This window comes from Cebus imitator, unplaced genomic scaffold, assembly GCF_001604975.1.
Source record: "Cebus imitator isolate Cc_AM_T3 unplaced genomic scaffold, Cebus_imitator-1.0 Scaffold485, whole genome shotgun sequence".
NCBI classification, from domain to species: domain Eukaryota; kingdom Metazoa; phylum Chordata; class Mammalia; order Primates; family Cebidae; genus Cebus; species Cebus imitator.
In genome coordinates, this window is record NW_016107800.1 from 1,075,771 (window position 1) to 1,077,973 (window position 2,203).

Consider the following 2,203-nt stretch of genomic DNA (forward strand, 5'->3'; position numbering starts at 1 on the left):
AAAAAAAAAAAAAAGAAAATGGAATACCATTTAAAAAGCAGCAGTTCGGCTTGTGACTCACTCACACAAGTATCTTTCCTTGAGACATCCTATACCACAGATGCTTTATGCGTTCACATTTCATAAACACAAAATATTAAAGAGACTTCTACTCAAGAGCTGTAACTTAATAGATTCTAATTTTTACTTCTACTTAAGCAAAACTGGCATTTTTCTTTTTACTGGAAGTGTGTGGTGGTGAGGAGTGCTGTGACATCTAGTGGAGTTTAATAATAGTGTCTTGATTCGTGCTAAGACACCAGCAGTTTTACTCTGCTTTGCTTTTGCATCATCACTGTAAATGCTGACACAGTGAGTAAAGGCAAATAATGTCTTTGTCTTGTTCTAAAAGTAGTTTTGACTGTGTGTATCCCTTGAAAAGGTTTTAGAGACCTCTCAAAGTCTGTAGACCACACTTAGAGAACGAACCATTGGTCCACAGATAAATCCTTCATTAAGCCTAATGTTAAATAAGGGAATCGAGAGCAGTGTTTAGATAGGATTTATGTCACAATATTGCATAGAGGCTGTGCTTCATAGTTATCAATCCTGTTAAAAATCTCTGGAAAGCTTTGGAAGAAGATGTATTACTAAATTTTTTTTTTTTTTTGTATCTTTATTTTTTGTTGTTGGTAAGATCTATCCTCAGGAGAGACACAGCATAAGAGTTCCTGAGTCTGGAGAACATTATGAACTGCATCTTTTGCACTACCTTCAAGAAAACCTTGGATCACGTATTGCTGCTCTAAAAGTGATATAATTTTGGCCTGTGTAGAACTCTGGTATACACTGGCTGTTTAACCAAAAGAGGAGGTTTAATCAATAGAAAACACAGAGTTGATCATCACATTTTGGTACCTGCCACATAACATCTATTCCTGACAGTAAATGTGGTACCATGCAGGGGTCTATGGCTTGTGGTGGTAATCATACACCTTAACACTACGTGCTCAAAATTGAATGATGCGTATTCCTGAGAGACCCAGCAATACCACAAGAATTACTAAAAAAAAAAAAACATTAGCACCATGTATTCATACTAACCTATTTTCACTTTTAATAGCATTACAAACCTCATGAACTTAGTGTATTTTTACAGTATACTTTTTGAGTTTGTTAAAATATGATGATATTAGTGATTGGTTTGGTTCAGTTCCAGAATCTCTGACTAATTACAGATTTGATAGCACTTAAATGTAATTGAATAGCTTATGCTTCATTGCTTGGGCATATGCAGCATGTTATGAACTAATAACTATTAAACTTGACTTAACCAGTCATTCATTAATGATTTTTCAAAGATAACTTAGTGGCCTCCTAAAGACACTTGTTTTGGCTCTGACCAGTTTTTAGCCAATTTAATCTGTATCTAGTATAAATAATTCTCATTTTTCTTTAATGATATTGACAGAGTGGGCTTTTCCTTTTGCATAAAGGCTAGTAACTGTATGTAGCATGGATTTAATTAGTCATGATATTGATAATTACAGGCAGAAAAATTTTAATCAAATGATTAGAGCTTAAATATTTGCAGGCAAGTTTTTTTTTCCTTTAAGAAAAGGAAAAAGTAAACATTCTCTAGAATTCTTCAGAAAATTTAGTAGTGCCAGTTTCCATTTGGTATTTCCTTATTAAAATATCCTAGAATTTTAAGGAGATCGAAGGGAATCACAGTGGGGTGGGGACATGGGTTTGGGGAATGACAGAGAGAAGAGGTGGTGAGGGCCTGATTAAGAACTAAGCAGAAGTAGTTTTGACAAAAATACTCATGAAAATGTTTAGAAAGTGAAATTTAAACAACTAGAATATTAAGGAAACTGAAATCAAGAAATCACTGTCTTGCCAACACAGCTACAGAGTAACATGATTCAGGGGAGGAAAAGTAGTTCCTTAGAGTTACTTTTATAATTCTAATTTTTTTTATTCTTCCTCTTGATTTTAGAAATCTTACCAATTGCCGGGCGCGGTAGCTCACGCCTGTAATCCTAGCACTTTGGGAGGCCGAGGCGGGTGGATCACAAGGTCAAGAGATCGAGACCATCCTGGTCGACATGGTGAAACCCCGTCTCTACTAAAACTACAAAAAATTAGCTGGGCATGGTGGCGCGTGCCTGTAATCCCAGCTACTCAGGAGGCTGAGGCAGGAGAATTGCCTGAACCCAGG

At 36.0% G+C, this 2,203-nt stretch overlaps 1 protein-coding gene across 7 annotated transcripts in view; it reads left to right on the forward strand.

The window, feature by feature from the left end:
* DPP8 (dipeptidyl peptidase 8) overlaps positions 1–1,057 on the forward strand; it is a 74,352-nt gene extending 73,295 nt beyond the window's left edge. For 3 of the 7 annotated variants that reach the window (XM_017513028.2, XM_017513019.2, XM_017513018.2), the window contains one exon: positions 677–1,043. In XM_017513028.2, the coding sequence (XP_017368517.1) occupies positions 677–799 (123 nt within the window). In that variant the 3' untranslated portion in view covers positions 800–1,043. Of the gene's footprint in view, positions 1–676 lie in introns of all 7 variants that reach the window. The other 4 variants (XM_017513023.1, XM_017513022.2, XM_017513021.2 and 1 more) reach the window with 2 other exon arrangements.
* The last annotated feature ends 1,146 nt before the right edge of the window (positions 1,058–2,203 follow it).